Consider the following 17,521-nt stretch of genomic DNA (forward strand, 5'->3'; position numbering starts at 1 on the left):
AGAGACTCATGGCATGGGTAACCCAGGCCTCTGTGGGTGGAAGACAGATACGACATGCAGAGAGAGCTTGGGTATACAGTTTATTTAGTGAATATTGAGAGGGTATAAGAGTAAGGGGGGAGGAGGGGGACAGAAAGAGAGGAAAGAGAGGAAAAAAAAGAGAGGCAGAGACTTCAGGAGAAGGGACAGGACAGAGAAAAAGAGAGAGAGAGAGAGAGAGAGAGAGAGAGAGAGAGAGAGAGAGAGAGAGAGAGAGAGAGAGAGAGGAGGTGGGAGAGAAGGCACAGAGCAGCTTGCCTGGGCGGGGGAAGGGGGCATGGAGAAATCGGGAGTGGGCAGAGCTTGTCTCTTAAAGGGACAGGGTACCCAGGTGACAGGAAAGATCAGAGGAATGATAACCCAAAGACTGGGTGGACAGTAAGTGACAGGAAGTTTTGGCTGGGAGGAAGTCAGTGGAGCAGCCTTCCCAAGGAGGGACTTTGCTGGCATTTTTTTCTGCCTTGTCTCTCTCTGCCACTGACTGTTATTGGGGACATGCATGGACCACAGGTCTTAGAGCGCAGACAATGGGCAGCCTGGCAGCCACTGACTGGATCCAGGGCTATAGTGCTAAGGTGGAATTTCTCAGGGTCCTGATGTGCTAGCATGAATGACCAAGGTGAGGGTTCATGTTCTTAGCGATAACACCCCTATCCTTGTCCTACGATAGTCTAAATTCTGGAGCCGAATTTTTTGTTTGTTTGTTAGCTTATTAAACCAGAAATCCATGGGTCTTCTAGAAATGCGCTTGGAAGGACTCAGAAAGTTCCTTATATGTGGAGAGCTGCCTGCATAGACATTTGTCATGGATAAAGAGTTTGTCCTTCCTAGCAGTCTCAATGGGATTCCAGTCCTACCTGCTGCCGCTTTAAAGCTTAGAGACACTCTTTTGGATGGAGATAGGAACTAAATAAATAAATAAAATGAATCAAAAGAAAGGATGAAAAAGAGGCTGAACTCAGATCGTAAGCCTTTTACCATGCAGAGTCAAGTGTCCTATCTACTGAGCCATCCCACCAGCCCACTGTCTGCCCCCCTCTCTCTCAGCCTTGTTTGTCTAATCCATGGCTCTTCTTAGTTTAAATAGCTCCCCCACTGACAAACAACCCCCATGGTGATTTGTGGGACGAGATCCCGAGAAGATCCCCTCCGAAGCTGTGGCTATGATTTTTAAAGTTCAGAAAGAATGACAAGTGGACCCATGAATTTGCCAGTGGCCTATTATGCTGGGAATTAGGCGGAATAACCACTTCTTCCCCAAGGGACAGACAGGCATCGCCTGAGTGGGTGGGATTTCTGGAGCTCTGTGAAGTTAACAAGAGGAGACTTGGAAAGTTCGGAGAGGGAGGGGGAGGCGCATTCCAGGCATAGTTCATGGTATGAGAAAGCACCAAATTTGGAGCGGTACACACAGATGAAGAAGGTGTCAAGTTCTCTGGGGAGGAGGAGAGGGTACAAGATGCCAAATATGGGGGGAAACTCTGGCAAGATGCTTAGTTGAGGCTAAAACAGAGGGGAACCCACCCTGATGTCTTGGGAACCTTCCCTCACCTCTCTTAACAAAGGGAATGGTATCTCACAAACTATGGAGGCAGAGTTCAGAAAGAAAGTCACTGCCCGTTCTATGGGAAAGGCTGATTCTATCAAAGAATCGTGGTCCTAGGAAAAGCTACCTGGGGCAATGACTTGTACATTTGCAGAGATGAGTTAATAGGAGCTGGCTTTGGAGTGAGCGAGAGGTAGGAAATCAGAAAGCAAAGTGGAAAACTGGGTGCAAAGAAGAGAAGACGCAAAGCAGCAACAGGGGGCTCCCCAGTTCCATCAAGGGTCACCCATCTTCTAGCCAGTGATGGCTGCACAGTACTCAGTCCCTCCCAGATCCTTCTTCTGTACACCCACACTTGGCAAGCTGCTCCTCCAACAACCGCAGTAGTAATCCAGCAGGGAGTAAGATCAGTTCTCTATCAGAACCTTGGGGACAGATACTGCTGTCCCAGAGAGACACAGACTCTCCATTTCCTGAAGGGCTGGGTCAGATTTGTGAACTCCTGGGAATCTGAGAATCACTTTCTCCAAAGCACAAGATCTGGTCTGGTTCCTGCTTATACCTTTCCTAGAACGGAAAGGCAGGGATGCCTTCCATGGTTAGGTCAACTTAGGTCCTGTGCTCAGGGTCTTGGGAAGATTCCCTTGGAGTGCTGGCTCCCTGCCTTTTTGCAGGGAGCTCCCTGGTGCTTTTGGCTCCCCAACAGGCAGCTGCCTTTGTGTCTACAACTTTTCTCCCCACCTCCTCGAGTATGCCTTCCCCTCTAGTGGGATAAATTTAGCCCTTGAATGAATGCAGAAAGAACACGTGGAAGCAAGTGCATGCCAAATAGCGTTCAAATATAGGCTTGGCACACACACACAACGGGCCCAGAAGAGATCCAAGATTTTCTGTTTCCTCCCCTGCCGCCTTTCTCTGTTTCTCGCATTGCTTCCTCAGACCACTATAGCCTTTGCTGCATTTCTGTAAGCTAACCAAGTGCAGAGGCCACACTGTGGGGCTGTTTGTCTTCCGTTACTTATGACTTAGGGGTCATCCGGGAGTCAAAGGAAGCCCCAGATACCCACGATAATTTCCCTTGTCTGGTTCAGTTCTCTCAGAGACCCATCCAGAACTCAAAGCATCCTTTTTGTCTTATGTTGCGCAAACATAACCGCAGTAGTCCCCGTATCCCCAAGTCACTAACAGTGCTGGTTAGTTTTTTGTCCACTTAACACAAGCTAGAGTCATCTGGGAAAAGGGAATTTCCATTAGAAAAAAAAAAGGTCTCTATCAGGTTACCTAGAAGCAAGTCTCTGAGGCATCTGATATGGGAGGGGCCCAGCCTGCTGGGGGCAGCTCCCCTCATGAACAGGTGAGCCTGGGTAGCATAGGAAAGCAAGATGAGCAAGTCATGGGAACCAGGCAGTAGCCAGCTTTCATCCACAACGCTACTTCAGTTCCTGCCTCCAGCCTTGCTCTGTTTGAGCTCCTGCCCTGATTCCCCTTCGTGATAGCCCATGACCTTGGAGTTTGCCATGAAATGAACCCTTTTGTCCCCCAAGTTCCTTTGGTTCATGGTACTTTATCACTGCAAAGAAAGCCAACTCTGGTGCTGACTTTGGCGTCCTGTCTTTCACCCCGACAGTTCCATTAAGAAGTAAGATAGGTATTAAACTATCCCTATTCCCAGTTGACAAACAGAAATCCTAGCCCTGATGTGCAGATAGGAGAGATCAGTCTAGAGTCGCCAGGTGGCGTGTATGCGGTCATACTCAGTGGCAGAGTTGGCATGAGGGCCTGGATTTGAACCTCTCTCTCTCGCGTTCTTTCTACTCTAGGGTGCGCTGGGGAAAAGCAATTTGCTCAGGGTGCTCCACCTGGGAGGGTTGTGCGTAGCAAGGAGTGACTTCTGAGCTGTCTGGTTGACTTGTCTGAATGAAATGGGTACCAGGAGGAGATGGCCTCTGTTGGCGACAGGCTCAGAGGCTAGGCTGTCTCCAGTTTCACTCTTGTCCCCAGCCATCAGGTTGGACAGGACTGCAGTGGCAAGTCATCATCTGCTCGCTGCCAAGCCTGCAGGAAATCTCTCCCCTGGTCAGCCGTGCTGACTGGTAGAATGCATGGGGCTTTATGGAATCATGGATAATAAAGAAAGTGTCGATGGCCACGCTACGAAAAGGGATTCCGTGCTGACAGGGCACACCATGGCCATTGTGCTAGGACAAACTGGACTGGCTTCTAAGCTCTCTGTGAAGCCAGTGACCCAACTGTGTCTAGTGGCATCAGATCACCAGGCTAGGGTAGATCTGACCTTCCCAGAGATTTTTCTAGATTGTAACTAGTTTACCCCCAAACGATGAATCAGCTCTACAGCTGAGCTCTTGTAATATGGAGGGATGGGGCTCTTTCCCCAAATGCTCAGAAATAACTGTTTTCCCATCTTCTCCTGGGACTTAGTCTATCACCCCTTACGGATTATCTTCTGGGGTTGGGGAGGGATGTAGTTCAGTTGCTAGAATGCTCACCTAACATACACGAAGCCCTGGACTCAGTCACTAGCATTGTGTAAACCCAGAGAGCGTGTCACACACCTCTACCCCATTCAGAAGGTAGAGGCAGAAAAAAAAATAAGTATCTTCTTATTTAGGCTTATTAAATTAACTCACTCCAAAAGATGGCTGTATGTGTATATCAGTCATTAGAAGGAGAATCCAGTAATGAGATTTCTGGGGCTGGTAAGAAAGGTTTATTGGTTAAGAGCACTTCCAATGCTTCCAGGGGAGCTGAGTTTGGGTCTTAACATTGACATGATGGCTCACAACCATGCAGTTCCAGGGATTCTGGTGTCCTTCCTCTAAAGGTAACTTCATCAGTATGGTGCACAGGCATGTGTGTGTGTATCAAAAGTCATACACATAAAATGAAGTAAAAATAATGATCGGTCACCTCCGTTTATTTTAGAAAAGGTACATTAAATTAATGTTTGGATAAAGCCAAGTCATTCAGTCAGCCCAATCTGTGGAACTGTGAATACAGCAGTGATTAGGCCGAGTCCTTAAGACCCACCCACTGTGGCTCATCCAAGCCCCAGACATCTGCTATCCCTGCTTCTCACAGCATCCTCACGAGGCACCCACGATTCCACCTTGCCTTTCCAGCCCATGTTTATTCTGTCATGCCCACGTCCCGCTTTCCAATTCTACTTCCCAAAGCTTTTTTTTTTTTTTTAAATTAACAAGCCTGTTCTGAGCCAACTTAGAAACACCACAACATCGTCCCCAAGCACACTGTGGTGAGGTATGCGTGGAAAGGGTCTTAACATCCTCCACTAATTCCTGCTCACTGTCTTTACTCCACCCTCCTCTCTCCAGCAACTCACTGGGTCAAGTGAAAGTGTCATTGTCAAACCAACCAAGAGAAAAGGAAGTATCCTACTGGATACCAATGCTCATGTCCAGCCAGATTTCCCAGCAAATCTGCTGCGCAGAAACCTTGGTCTCTAGTCATACATAAGTAGCTATGGCCTATTTTACCTCACTCTGGTATCCTGCATCTTAACCTTTCTCTGTCTTCTTGCTCCGTGGGGACTTCCTGTGTGTTCCTATCATTTTTTATCCACAGAGAAAAACAGTATATCCTTGAAGCCCCATCAGCTTTTCCAAAGTGCTGATAACCACAGGAGCCAAGGGGATACCAAACAAACAGTTTTCCTCCTTTGGATTTTGGGTAACAATCACGTACTTTAAAAAAAAGTAATATGCCGGGAAGTGCTGGTATACATGTTTAATCCCAGCATTTAGGAGTCAGAGGCAGGTGGATCTCTGTAAGTTCGAGGCCAGTTTTGTCTACAGAGTGAGTTCCAGGACTATAACAGCCAGGGCTGTTACACAGAGAAACCTTGTCTCAAAAAAAAAAAAAAAAAAAAAAAACCCAGCAAAAAGTTAATGTATACTAATTATACAAAGATGCTTAACAATGACATTCCCATGCATTGATATAACACACTTCATATGCACCCCACATCCTTTCTGTTCTCATTCACCCTTCCCCCTCTACATCCCCAATAGCCTCCCTTCTACTTTCCTACTTTCTTTTCCTTTTTCCTCCCTTTAGATCCTACTTATCACATATACTTTACATGACTGAATCTTCTTAAATGATCTCATGCAAAAGAGTGCCAAGACAAATGTTTCAGGAGATGCTGACAGGCCTTTCAAATCACTTTTGGGTAAGAAAAGCTTCCAGTTGCTAATAAATGTCATACTCTTAGCTCCTCCTCAACAAGACTTTGACTCTCCTTGAAGGATGGGCTTTGGAAAGCCATGCCACTCTTGGCTTACCGAGCTCCTGTTTCCCCACAGGGAGAATAGTCTGTGCTCATTTGCAGTTCCCAAAGGACTCTGGCCCTAAAATAGATTCCTGAGATTTTTTATCATCAAAACATCTATTTTGCATATCAACCATTCTGTATTCAGTCTGTGTGGAGCTTTACAGTGCCGCGTCCATCAAAGACATCATCCCACCACCTGGAAGACACTTATACAGCACAACTTAATGTCCCAACAAGAGCTAGTGCTTTGTGACATGGATTATACACTACTATGAAATATCATACCGACTTTTAAGTGTTTGGAAGGGAAACAGTAGCCAATACAGCTGTGGCACTAAGCTGTCAAACGTTTGTAATATCAGGCCATCACTTGCTAGCTCATCTCCAATAGCTACAAAGTAGATGCACGTTGGGTGTAACAGGAGGGAGAGGGCTGTTTGTTCGTCCCAGCCACACAGAACTGAAATAATCACACAAAACTATATTAATTAAAACACTACTCAGCCTATTAGCTCTAACTTCTTATTGGCTAACTCTTACATCTTAGTTTAACCCATTTCTATTAATCTGTGTATCGCCATGTGGCAGTGGCTTACTGGCTAAATTTTGGCAGCATGTCTGACTCTGGCAGCAGATCCATGGCTTCTCTCTGACTCTGCCCTTCTTTCTCCCAGCATTCAGTCCAGTCCCTCTGCCTACCTAAGTTCTGCCCTATCATCAGGCCAAGGCAGTTTCTTATTCATGAATGTTAATCACAGCACACAGAGGGGACTCCCACATCAGTTGGGGGTGTAGTTTAATTGGTAGAGTATTAGCCTAGCATGCACAAATCCCTATGGTGGATCCCTAACAGCCCCTACACCAGGCATAGTGGTGTATGCCTGTCATCCCAGCAGCAGAGAGATAGAAGCACAAGGATAAGTAATTCAAGGCCATTCAGGGCTACACAGTGAGTTTGAGGCTAGACAGAGCCACATGAGACACTATCTAAAAAAACAGACATACTTTGGGTTATAAATATCTATGTTTATGATTGGTTCAATGGGGTTCTAAATGCTAGAATTTAGATTGGAAGGGAACAGAGTTGGAAGAGAAAATACTCTTCGTCTGCTTCTTGGCCGAACCTCAGCCATTCATTTCATGTCTTCCTGTTTCACTAGGGGTTCTTAGTTACAAACAACTGAAAGGAATTCTGGTTGACAAAGGGGTAAAAGGAAGGCACTTGCGTTGCATGTGGTAGTTTGTGGAATAGTTGAGAAATCTATAAAAGAGGCTTGGGTCATGGGCAAGACCTAAGTTGAGCTACCAGACTGAAAAAACTCTCAAAAATGCCATCTTCAAACTTCTTGGCAGGTGCCTGTGTTTGGCTAAGCCCAGATTGCAAGCCATGCATAGCTTCCGGGAGATCTGGGAAAGCAGGTGTCTGGCATTTACCCACTTCTGTGATGGTATATGGCTCTGCTTCTCATACAGTTTAAATGTGGGAACCCCCCAAAGATGGGAAAGATGGGAAATTCTGTCTCTTACATTTCCTAACTGGGCTAAACCCAGTTTCAGGCACCCTAAATTTCCTCTCTCCTTTGACTTTTTGCCACACTTTCTTTGGCAGTCCTCAGATCTGGGCAAGCATAATCATGGGTCTCAGGTGTTTAAAAAACACTGAGGAAATACACACGATTAAGTTTTTGGTCCTGTGAATCCCATTAATAAAATGATTCTAAGCCCATCTGCAATTCCCATTGTATCATATAGAAGTTTAATTCTGTGCATGGGTTCATAAAATTCTAATGCAGATGTCTGCCTAGGATCCAGTGTTTTCAAAAAGAACTATTTATATTTGTCTGCATGTGTGTCTGGACACCACATGTGTGCAGTGCTCACAGAGGCCAGAAGAGGGCATCAGATTCCCTGGGACTGAAGCCCTGGACAACTATGAGCTGCATGTGGGTGCTGGGAGTTGGACCTGCACCCTCTGGAAAAGCCACCAGTGCTCCTAACCACCAAGTCATCCAGTCCCAGGATCCACGTTTCAATGCCCCCCATTTCCCAGAGCTCCTTTATAAACCATTCCCAGTTTTCCCTGCAATCCCAGGAGTCTCAACGACTTACTTCTGCAGGGAAAACCAGGCCAGCAAAGGTGAAGCTCCCCAACTTCTCTATAGAAATTCTAACTCAAAATTTCTTCCTGTCTTACCCCATTTCCCCCCTCATTCCCTGCTGCAAGTCTTTCTTCTTTCTAAGGAGGAACTGGTGAGGGATGCAAACAAAAATGCCCTCTGGCCCAACCTGAGACCACCCTGCCCAACGTGTATTTTCCTCTGTGCTAACATCTGTCACATCGAATAGTCCCTTTGATCCCCAAGTATTCAAATCTTTCTTGATCTAGAAACCCTTCTCCCCATTGACTCCCTTCCTGTACCTTCTGAACGTCCTAAGAGCTGGAAATGGAATTCTATTCAGAGTGTTTCCCACCTCTCATGTCTCTTGGCCCCCCTCCTGAGCAATTCCTGACTTGCCCTCCGTGCATAACTGCTCCCCAGCATCACCCATAGTTCCTCACTCCTGATGCCTGCAGCAGCTCCTCCTTGGCCTACTTTCTCCTGACCGTCTCGGAAGAACATGACCCTGATGCAATTTCCTGTCCTCCGGTTGTGACTTTTGGTGAAAACCTCCCAGTTCTTCCTTCTGCTCTTCAGATCTTCTACCTCATCTGTGTCCTTCTCTGACTTTTTCCCCCAGTTTGAGTTCCCACCCTGGCTCTCTCCGCTCGTTAGCTGTGACTAGCATGGCCATTGCACCGGACACTGGGGCCCAACCCTAATTATTCGGCTTTAAAGTTCAGGTCTTTATAAATGAAGGCTTCCAAAGAGTCGCCTAGGCCCCTTTCCTTCCTCATCTCCCCTTCCATCCCCTTTTTTTTGTGAAAATTAATTGGTGTTAAGTATACACAGTATATAATCTGCCGTTTTAACCATTTTTTATATACATTTTGGTGACTCTAAGTCCATTTACCTTCTTTGGCTCCTTCATTCCTCCCCCTCATTCCCACGCATCCAACCCAGGACTAACTAACTCAGTACAGGCTAGGCGAGCACTCGACAGCTTAGCTATATCCCTAGCAGCCATCGCCAATCAATCCTTTTTGGTATCTTTTCAAATACATAGCTAAATAGAACAGGGCCATTTCTTCTTAGCAAGCTTATTATTGGGGCCTGTGTTACGGGCTGTCATCACATCCCTGCCATCAGAGTAGTGTTCCGGGCCTGAGCGGCTGCTCTTAGGCATCCCTTGTATTGCGGGTGCACCCATGACCACGTGACTTTTATATGGGCGCTGGGAATACGAACTCAGGCCTTCAGCCTTAAGTGCTTTACCCACTGAGCCATCTCCTCAGGCTTCCACCACACTCGTTAAGGATGTCTCTGTGAGATCATTTGCAATTTTTACAGATAAGGAAACTGAAGCTCAGAGTGACTTAGTTGTTCAGGAAGGCACCCAGGGCTTCAAACTCTGAGTTGTCTACAGTTGGTGTGTCACTAGAAGGATGGCCTATCTGGTGATAAACCCTGCCCTTGAGGGCCCTGCCCTCTGAAGCTCAGGGACAAGACAGCATTTATCTGTTGGAACTGTCCCCACGAGGAGCCCAAGCATCTGGAGCCAGTTAGAGGGCGCTGGGGATACTGGGTGGCCGCAGTCGGCATGTAAGGACACGTGCTGGGGTCCCGCATTCTGCCAAAGGCCCCTTCTGCTGGCATCTCTGCTCAGAGGAAAGGCGCCGCCTGGTCTTGTCTAGACCCTGAGCGCAACGCGCTTGGCCACCGAGGCGCACCAGTTGTGCGCCCCCCACCCAGCCCCCCAGCTCGCTTATCACCCGCACTCCAGGTGCCCCCACTCGCGAGCGACAGCGGCGGCCACGAGTCCCCCACACCCCAGGGGCGGAGCGAGGCGCGGAGACGTCAGGGCGGGGACCTAGCGCGGCAGAGCGCGCTCTCCCGGAGGCTGCAGGCGGCCCACGTCCCCGCCTGGCGCGGCCGGTGGTGGCGGTGGCGGTAGAGACCTGAATCTTGCAGTTCGCGGCGGCGCTGGGGCGCAGCCAGGCGGCGGCGCCGGCGGAGACCGAGGCTGAGCTCTGAGCTACCCGTGCGCACAGCTTTGCCCGTCCCCCAGGAGCGGACCCCACACACCCTTCGTCTGTCCCTGGGGTCTTTGAGCCCCCCACGAGTGCCCTTCCATCTCCTTGAGTGACTACAGCGTGTGTTTTGTTTTTCTTCCTTCTTCCCCTGCCCGTGTACCCTTCTCCAGGATGGCAGAGGCGGAATTGCACAAGGAGAGGCTGCAAGCCATAGCAGTAAGTCCACTTTTCATTTCATTTTCTTGCTCTATTGTCTGGCGTGGACGGGGACCAGTGGGCTCAGGGCCAGCAACATGCCAGCCTGGTAGCTGCAGGCCCTGTACTGGGGTGAAAGTCTGTCCAGGCTTGACGACTCTGTCTTTTGCCTTTATATGTCTGTAGACTAAGCCCCTGGGGCGCACTTGGGACCAGGAAGATTTGAACATGGAAAATTGGCTTAGAAATAAGATGCTTGCTGCCGTGCTTCAGGGATAGACTAAACAGAGCGGGGGAGTGCATGTGTGTGTTGCGGGGGACTCCTGGAATATTATCACCCAGTGCCCAGAAGTACGTTGGCTTTCAACTCAGGAGAAGGGAGAGAATGGTGACCCCACGGTGGCTATCTATCTTCCTTTGCCTTGCCAGCTACCCAGCCAGCCAGCTGCGTGGTACAACCTCTCTCAGAAACCAAGAGTGCCACCTTTCCTTCCCCCCATTTGACATTAGCAAGGGCTCTGGCACAGGCCACCACCCTAGAGAGGGCAGGGGCTTCTTACAGCTGGATCTTGGGAGTAATGTTTCAGGAGAGTCTCCTTCTCATGGGTGTGGATTATCTGAAACCCATCGTTTAGGCATACAAAGGAGCATCCGGTTTTGGCAAAGTTCTGCACTTTCAGAGCACCGAACCATGTGCATCTCGGGTTCAGACAAGAGCTGTCTGACGCTGCCGAGATTGGAGAGGCCTTGCCAGTTCTGCCAGTGTTCCCCAGATGTGGTTTTCACTGGAGCCGCCACAGCTGGGTTATATATTTCCTTTGCAGAGGAGGGAACAGTTACTGGCGCTATGTGAAATAATAGCAAATTAAAGGAGGCCTGCTAGAATGCTGGCATAAAAGACTCTCCAGACATTCTGCACCTAAGCGCTTTTCCCCCTGTGCTCCAGGAGTTCCCTAGAAACACATAAATTTGTTGGAGAAATAGTGTGTAATGTTTTGGAAGCGATGTATATATGAAAGTGTTTTCAAATGCCTTTGGATGGAGTCTTCTGGAAAATGCATGCAGGCCTGATGTAGGCTCAGTAGCTCGGAGACCCCACCCCCCTTCTCAAACTCTTCTGATCTGAAAAACTGTGCCTAGAAGGAGAAAGCTGTGCACGGGCAGTGGGCACCAGGATTGGCTTCTGAGGCTCTCTTTGAAGTTGGTCCTTGGACTCAGAGAGGCTGTGGGTTCATTTCTTTCCTTTTCCACGCAGTGCACGTACATTTGGGTGGTTTAATGAAGTTGATCAGAGTCTAAATTTGGTGTCAAGGCAGTGTGGCAGTCTGTCTTGAATTTGCTACAAGTGGTGCCACGGAGCTAGCGGGTGTTTTGTGTAACTGGATAATGGGCTGCTTCAACTGCTGACAAGTGTCTGCCCCAGAGAACCCTCGGCCGCTCCCCATGGGCTGCTGTTTGCAACAGCTGTCACGTTTTCTTGCCTCTGTGTGACCAGTGTCCCTGGATGCCTGGGGGACAGCTGACTCCGTGAAAGGACTTGCTTTCTGAGCGTGGTGCCAACGATAGCTAACACGAGGGCCACTCCTTCCAAGTAGGCTGGAGTAATCTCAGCCATGGCCAAGGCGATCTTCAAGAAAGATCTAGGGGGTACCCTCAGGGTTCTCTTAATCATATTAGAAGATAAATACCCACCTGCCTGTTAGTTGTGGAGCAGAGTTTGTCCTGTGGACCTGAGGAATCTTTGGGGAGTTTTGAGAATAGAGGAGAGTCAGCAACGGCAAAAATCTAGTTGGGATTGAGTGTTCTCTCTCTGAAAGAGAGAGAGAGAAAGAGAGAGAGAGAGAGAGAGAGAGAGAGAGAGAGAGAGAGAGAGAGAGAGAGAGAGAAAACAGAACAGTGAGGTGGACTTTGTGGCTACAATCAGTAGATAATTTTATGTCACATTTAGGCTTAGTACCCACTTTCCAGATTCAGCAGACCTTGCCTCTCTAGACCACTTTCCCAGAATTCTCAGGGGGCTCTGAGATGCTTACAGTCCTTCCCCAAAACCTATCATGCCTGAAATCCCTCTGAGATAACAGAGAAGAAAACGATTCTTCCCGTCTTCACTTATTTGGGTTCCTGTGTCTTGATCAGTCTTGAGTCTGAACCTCAAATTTTTCCTCTATAAACTGGGCCCAGAAGTTTATCTCTTGGGCTGTGTTTAAAGACCGGGGGCGGGGGCGTTGTGGCCCACAGTTGCCATAGAATGATGCTCAGGCAGAGCCCTCAGCTCGTCTGCAATGCTGGGAGGGCAGGGGCAGCTGTTTTCCTTTCCGACTCTGAGGGAGGTCAGGTTCTAGCCAGCGCCACTTCTTCCACAGCAGAGATTGGGACCTGAAGGCCCACACATCTGCTCATTCCGCAGGTTTCTGTGGAGTGTCTCTCTTAGGTAGCACCAATGCTGACAACCACCATCAGGAAGGTCTTACCCTTGCAAGCTTGAGTTAAAAAGGGGGTGTGCTCCTCACTGTGTAGCCCTGGCTGGCCCAGAACACACTATGTAAACCAGACTGACCTTGAATTCACAGTCAGAGCCTCCTCAGTGCTGGGATTAAAGGTGTGTGCCTCCACTCCCAGCCTCAAGCTTAGTATTTGAAAGGTCAGGTGTCCAGTGGCCCAGGATGTCTGTTGCACGGCCGTCTGTGGGAATCACCCAGTCTGCTACAATGCCTCAGCTGAATCTGCTAAGTCAGCCCAGAAATCAATCAATGAGAAAAAAAGAAGCCTCTCACGTCCTTTCCAAAGAAGAGCAACTCCATCTTTGGCAAGTGTCTTTCCTCCTTCCTGGTCCTTTCCCCTCCAGGGATACTACCACAGCTATTCCTTTAGAACCAAGGAAATACTTCTGGCCACAGAGTGAGGGGAAAATAGTTACACACACAGAGACAGACCGACACGCAGACCTTCAAACACCGGTACCAAAAGCCCCTCTTTATTAGCACCACGTAGGCTTAAATACACTGTAGTCAATGGCCAACAGGTGAAAATCCCATCCACTGATCCTCTAAGCTAGGCACAGCTTCTAGTAACTTCAATTAGAAGGTTCTAGGAGGGAAGAGCAGCTGAAGGCCAGGACTCATTAGTCCCAACAAATGGTTGCCATTTTTTAAAATGTCATACATTCAGCAAGGCCTTGGGTTAGGTGCTGGCCTTGATTAAGCACAGAGTTACTCATAGTCAAGAACTGGGAGAGCATGTGAGCAATGACTGTGAATTACATTACAAGTAGGACAGAGCCCACGATCTCGAGTGTAGGGCATGGAAACCAGCCTCAAGGCATGTGGAACCCCCATCCCCACTCCAGGGCCCCAAGAGCTGTCACTTGAACAAGCTTGGAGTTTGGATAAAATAACATAGAAATTAGTATTATAACCTTCCCTATGACCGTGGGCATTTATTTATTTTTGTGTGCTTATTATTTCTTTGGAACAATTAGTGTGGGGAAGGGAAAGGCAAAAGCTATGAATTAAGTCAGTAGTTGGAAGTAAGAACATAGTGAAAGAAAAGCATATGTGTGTACATAAATGTGTTATCTGTGTGCATGTGTTCATGTATGTATGTACATATATGTGTTATCTGTGTGCATGTGTGGTGTTCATGTATGTATGTACATATATGTGTTATCTGTGTGCTTGTGTGTGTGCAGATGCAGTTGCCTTTACCACTGTGTTAAAGGTCAGACAGAGGTAGATGTTCGTTATCTTCGTCATGTTTTCTGTTTGTCTTTCTTAGACAGAGTTTCTCATGGAACCTAGAGCTCTCCAATTTTGCTGGACTGGCCAGCCAGCCCCCAAGACCTGCCTGTCTGTGCTCCCCAGCACTGAAGTGTAGACACGAGTCTCCATCCTACGCTTTTTCCATGGATGCTGGGAATCTGAACTCTCCATGTACAGCCAGTACCTTACCCACTGAGCCATCTTCCCTGCTGCCAGGAAATGCTTTTTATAAATGTATTGATTTTAATTTATGTCTAAAGGTGTGAGTTTATGTGCAACATGTGGCTGCAGGTGCCTGAGGCGTCCGGGGATAGTCGGGTCTCTTGGGACTGGAGTTATAAAGATTGAGTCCTGCTGTGGATGCTGGGAACTGAGCCTGGGTCCTCAGCAACAACAGAAAGGGCTCTCCATGCTGATCCATCTCTCCAGCTCCTTATGAACTTCTGCTAGCGTACATTCTCTCCCTTAGCTCTAGCCAGAAGCTTATGAAGTAGACATTACTCTCGTATACCGTTTTAGAGACGGCCAAGTCAGAAAACTGTTGGGACATTAAACAGACAGTGCCAAAATCAGGGTTTCAGGCCCTGAACTGCCATGGAAGGTGGCTGCAGTACCTCACCTTTGCTCACGGGGGCACTGTGTGGGTGGTCTACAGCCTCAGTGTGAGCCCCCGAAACAGCAGCAGAATGCGTAGCATTGCAAAAACTTGAGTAAACCAGACCTATATCCTTCTGAGACTCTTCCAAGCCGGGTCCAGAGCATGGAAAATCCCAGTATAAACTCTAACCCAGTGAGTAACATTCTCTCGGGGGAAGCTGCTCCGTTTCAATGGAAACTGACTTTGGGGGAGGGTGTTGTTGTGTTTCCATATCCAAGGGGGAGATAGCCTTCCTTGAGCAGGAGTCAAAATGACTAAATGTTAGAGAGGCTGTCTTGGGTAAAAGCCCCAAGAGTCCCGTGGAAAAGATCCTCGACATGACTATATCATGTGTGCTGAAATACAAAATGCTAACATCACCTGCACCTCTTTGTGGAGGTTTGTCGTGTGTTAGGAACCCACTCTGTGGAATGATAAAAGTCTCCCTTTGCACTTGCATGCACCTCACAACTCACACAAACAGTCTCCATGCTGCATGCGTTCTGACATGTGGAATCACACTTTCTCCACCGCACAGCTGAGCAACCAGACCCACACAGTAAGATGCGGAAGAGTTTGGGGAAGCTCGGGTCTCTCCTGATGCATAGCTATCCTGGATCCTCCTGGGTTGGGAGGAGGACAATGAGCTTGGATATGCCTTTATGGAATCAGGACCCTCTGAGATCTTGCTTAATCTCTGTCTCTGTCTCTCTTTCTCTCTCTCCTTTCTCGTCCTATCCCTTCATTCCTCTCTCTTGGTCCCTCTTTTCTTTGAATCTCTGTCTTCTCTGACTCCCTTCCTCCCTCCCTCCCCTCCCCCTCATCTCTCTGATTTTCTGTGTACTGTTTCTCTCTCTGTTTCTTTCTCTGCATTTTCTCTCTCTCCTTCCACCCTTTTCTCCCACCATCTCACCAGCAACTTTTCTTCTTTCTGTTTCCCCGCAGGTTCGGTCAGCGTGTTGATGGCTTCCACTTGCCCCTATTCTTTGTCCTGAGTAGGCCTAGAGAAAATATTTTTTTCCTTAGATTTTTCCTTTTTCACCCTTACTTTCCTTTGAATGATAAGTCCCTGGGGTTTAAGTTCAAGGTGGTGGGAGGCCCTACCAGTCTATGATTGACTCATGCCACTGTGGTCGGTCTGCTTAAGCTGCATAGAAGTCCTGGCCATGACTTGTGTATGATTCACCCCTGCATGCCAAGTCAGGGATGCAGAGGTGTTAGCTATCCAAATATAAACTTTTTAGTAACTGGTTCTTGTGGGAACCATCACCTGCACATCCCTTGTGGACCAGTGTCGTTGGTGGATGGTTGACAAAGAACCGAGGGCAAAGAATCTTGGGTATTTATCTGCTATCTACGTCCATCTCAGAGATAGAGTGCACCACACTGTGTCTTTAAACCTCCACATCAAGGCCTAAGAAATCATGTAGTAAGGTTATTAGGGAGAGGAAGGGTTTGCCCTGGCTTGAATTTGCAAGGCTGCCCGGTGAATAGCTGTCACCTTGGGACCTCTCAGTGCCATGACAAGTCCTGAGTGTGCTAAGGGAACCTTACACAAGCATGTGTAAGGGTCATGGAACTCTCTGGATAGTTTTTGTATCTGAGAATTTCAGGGCTTGAGCCTCTTAGGACAAAGAGTTGCTGCTCTCCCAAACTTTAAAGCGCTGTAAAAAAACAGAGTACTTAGCGCTTTCTAAAACGTCATTTCTTTTTCAAGCCAAGCAATGGGGTTATGGGTTATGACAAGCCAACATCTAAAAGAAAGCCAAGGTCCAGTGGAGGCACATCTGCCTTTTTATAGGGGCTATCCAGTACTTTGGGGACCACTGCAATTGGTCCTTTGAACTATTCCCATTTCATCACTGATTCCTTTGGGGGAGGCATTGGGAGCAGTAAGATAGTCATGACTTTATGTGGCATGACTTGGGCTGAGATGACACATAGGACAGTACTCCTGAAGGCTGCCAGGGCCTTGCCAGTCTGACAGGGTGATGAGGAGTGTCCGTTCTGAGCTCAGGGTTGAGCTTTTTCATTAGTATCAGCACCATGTCCTTGTCCCTCGGTTTCCTCATCTGTGACATGGGTTAAGGAGAGGCTCCACATTGTGGAGCATTGCTGGAGCGACTTGGGAAATTTCCTGAGACGACTCAGAGCAGACACCCAGTGAGCATGCACAGAAAGTTTCTATTTGCAGCAAACAAACAACTTGTGCATCTCAAAATAGAAAAGAGAAACAAAGGGACAGTTCTGTCAACCTCAATAATTTTGCCAAATTAGGAAATTTTGGCTGAACGTACTATCTGCCTAGAGTTTTCGTGTGTGTGTGTGTGTGTGAGAGAGGGGGGGAGAGGGAGAGGGAGGGGAGGGAAGAGAGCAAGGGAGGGAGGGAGAGAGGGAGAGAGGGAGGGAGGGAGGGACGAAGGGACACAGTGGCTGGAGGACCCTGGTTGTCCTGCTCTCTCACTCCCCACCTTATACCTTTGAGACAGGGTCTCTCACAGAACCTGGAGTTAGGCCTGAGGCCAGCGAGCCCAGGTGATCCTCCTGTCTCTGCTGCCACAGCACCAGGGTCACAGGCCTGTATGAGAGCACACCTGGCTTTCTGTGTGTGGCCTGGGATTCAAACCCGAGTTCTCATGCTCATCCAGCAAGTGCTGTTACCCACTGAGCCATCTCTCCAGCCCCCACCGTGAGGCTCTTTGGTAGCTGTGAACTCAGTAGATTATGGGAACAAGGGCATAACCTAAATCAGGGGCACTGAGTGGAAAGTTGGGACCCTAACGAAGCAGATGCCACAGGGCAGGGAAGCTGCAAGTGATGTGTGAGAACGTGGGTCCTGTGTTACTGCGTCAGCTCATGTTCAAAAAAAGTCAGAAAACGGATTTTTAAACATAGGGCCTCC

At 48.2% G+C, this 17,521-nt stretch overlaps 1 protein-coding gene across 4 annotated transcripts in view; it reads left to right on the forward strand.

Annotated features, from left to right (window-relative positions):
- Palm2akap2 (PALM2 and AKAP2 fusion) overlaps window positions 1–17,521 on the forward strand; it is a 437,218-nt gene that overhangs the window by 107,536 nt on the left and 312,161 nt on the right. For 2 of the 4 annotated variants that reach the window (XM_038347008.1, XM_038347004.2), the window contains one exon: window positions 10,200–10,245. In XM_038347008.1, coding sequence (XP_038202936.1) covers window positions 10,200–10,245 — 46 coding nt within the window. Of the gene's footprint in view, window positions 1–9,919; window positions 10,246–17,521 lie in introns of those variants that run through there. The other 2 variants (XM_038347003.2, XM_038347005.2) reach the window with 2 other exon arrangements.

Source organism: Arvicola amphibius, chromosome 11 (genome assembly GCF_903992535.2).
Source record: "Arvicola amphibius chromosome 11, mArvAmp1.2, whole genome shotgun sequence".
NCBI lineage: Eukaryota > Metazoa > Chordata > Mammalia > Rodentia > Cricetidae > Arvicola > Arvicola amphibius.